Source organism: Myotis brandtii, unplaced genomic scaffold (assembly GCF_000412655.1).
Source record: "Myotis brandtii unplaced genomic scaffold, ASM41265v1 scaffold588, whole genome shotgun sequence".
Taxonomy (NCBI): Eukaryota; Metazoa; Chordata; class Mammalia; order Chiroptera; family Vespertilionidae; genus Myotis; species Myotis brandtii.
The window spans coordinates 232,114-234,307 of record NW_005370214.1 but is presented as its reverse complement, the minus strand read 5'-3'; the positions used below and the strand labels follow the sequence as shown (position 1 = coordinate 234,307).

The window sequence follows — 2,194 nt, the reverse complement described above, 5'->3', positions numbered from 1 at the left end:
ATCGGCCCTGCTCTGTGCGTGACAGGGGGGAGCTCCCCAACCCCCCTAATGGGCCCTGCTCTGTCAGTGACAGGGGGCAGCGCCCCAAACCCCTGATTGGCCGTGCTCTGTGCATGATAGGGGAGGCGCCTCAACCTCCCCATCGACCCTGCATTGAGTGTGACAGGGGGTGGTGCTCCAACCCCCCAATTGGCCCTACCTTGAGGGTGACTAAGGGTGGCATCGCAACCTCCCGATCCGCCCTGCTCTGTGCATGACAGGGGGCGGCGCCCCAACTCCCCAATCAGCCCTGCTCTGAGCCCGACCAGGGGCTGCACCTAGGGATTGGGCCTGCCCTCTGCCACCTGGGAGCAGGCCTAAGCCAGCAGGTCTTTATCTCCCGAGGGGTCCCAGACTTCGAGAGGGCACAGGCCGGGCTGAGGGACCCCCCTTCTCTCCCCCAAGTGCACAAATTTTTGTGCACCGGGCCTCTAGTTACTATATAAACAAAAAGGATACATCCATTAAAAAATAATGGGCAGAGAGGCTGTTGTAATTAGAAAGGAGGAGAGATCCCCGGGGTCCCCGCCGCTGTGCGACCGCTCCCCATCCCCGTCCCTCTGAGCGCCCCGCCGCCTGGCCTCTCTCACCACCGCCGTCTCTCCTTCCCCAGCAGCCGTGCCTGGACCATGTTGGTGGAGACCGCGAGCGGCCCCACGCAGGACCAGGTGGAGATCCTGGAGTACAACTTCAACAAGGTCAACAAGCACCCGGACTCCACCACGCTGCTGCTCATCGCGGCCGAGGCCAGCCTTTCCGAGGAGGAGACGCAGAAATGGTTTAAGCAGCACCTGGCCCAGTGGCGGAAGTCGGAAGGCCTACCCTCAGAAAGCAGATCCGTTCCGGACTAAGGAGATAGTCGGCATTGGCAGCTTCCCTCCATGAAGACCACCTGCTTTTTCTCTCCTCGGCTTAACCAAGCTGTTTTGGTTTGTCTGTGTAGTGTTGTATGTTCACTGTTAGCTGTCCTGCTATTTAACACAATGTTGTATTTTTTTAATGTACATAACTAGAAAATACAATAACAATAGGAAGCTAAGTGCAGCTTCTGTGTAAAGCAGTGGCTTGACTAGGCAAGTGATGTGGCCTGCCTTTCCCTTTGGGTCATGATGATAGATGGTGTGAAAATCATCTAAGTTTGCTTTTGATCATCACCTCCCAATAACAATTTACTTTCAACATCCATTTCAGAGCAGGCAAGGTCTCTGTTGAAAAGATAACGTGACCAAGAGGGAGAAACATTTTCCTTCTGAATCTACTTCCCTAAGTTGTTTTCCTTGTGTTTCATTGAATACAGTGAAGTTGAATGAGAATACAGAGGAATATTTGAGTCATTCCGATTTCATTAAGTAGTTCCTTGGATTAAAGCTGCATTAACTTAGAAAGAACCCAGTTAGGCTAAAAGACAGAAACTGCACAAGTAACAAGACAGAAAAGCAAGTAACTAAGAAAAAAAATCTACTAAAGTAATTTGATTTACATTATTTAAATACTTTTGTTAAGTTTATTTTGCTAGCCAAAGTGAACTGCCTTTTGTCTCTAAAATGATATTCTAAATAAAACATTAACTTTTTGTGGGGGGAAAAAAAAAAGAAAGGAGGAGAAAGTTTTTCTGAATTGTTGCCATCAATATTGACACCTTAAGGGAAAAAGAAAGAGACACCTAAGGAAAGGATGATAAAGAATTTCCGTATAAAGGAATAGCAAAAGCTCCAATCAAGAGGAACAATCCTGGTTTATTCTAGCCAGTGACAGAAAGTGTGGCTAGAATTTTGTGAATGCACATAATATAATAAAGCTGAAAGAATAAGCAAGGATCACATCACTCAAGAGCCAGATTGTGTAGTACCTTGATAGCCATGTTCATGATTTGTGGCTGTATCTTAAAGTCATGAGAAGCCAGAGTGGATTGTAAACATGCATTTATTTCTTCTTATGCTGGGTTCTTATCTTGTTCTATTCATCCTCATTCACAAAGAATTTTCAACGTTTTTTTTTTTCTTCCAATAATATTTTGAGTTGTTTAAGAACCAGGGCTCTGCTCCTTTATTTACTTATCCACAAAGCTAGCATAACACTGGTAAAGTTTTTAAGACATAATTAGCTTTAAATGAACAATTTAAACTTTGGAAGATTCAATAATGGCTATTTCCCC

At 46.1% G+C, this 2,194-nt stretch overlaps 1 protein-coding gene across 1 annotated transcript; it reads left to right on the top strand.

Moving 5' to 3' along the window:
* Positions 1 to 606: 606 nt before the first annotated feature.
* Positions 607 to 1,615, top strand: HOPX (HOP homeobox). The gene has a single exon (XM_014550177.1). The coding sequence runs from the start codon at positions 669 to 671 to the stop codon at positions 888 to 890; it is 222 nt and encodes a 73-aa protein (XP_014405663.1). The 5' UTR covers positions 607 to 668; the 3' UTR covers positions 891 to 1,615.
* Positions 1,616 to 2,194: the final 579 nt, after the last annotated feature.

Coding starts and splice junctions, on each gene's coding strand:
- HOPX (XM_014550177.1), top strand. CDS start 669: ATGTTGGTGGAGACCGCGAGCGGCCCCACGCAGGACCAGGTGGAGATC.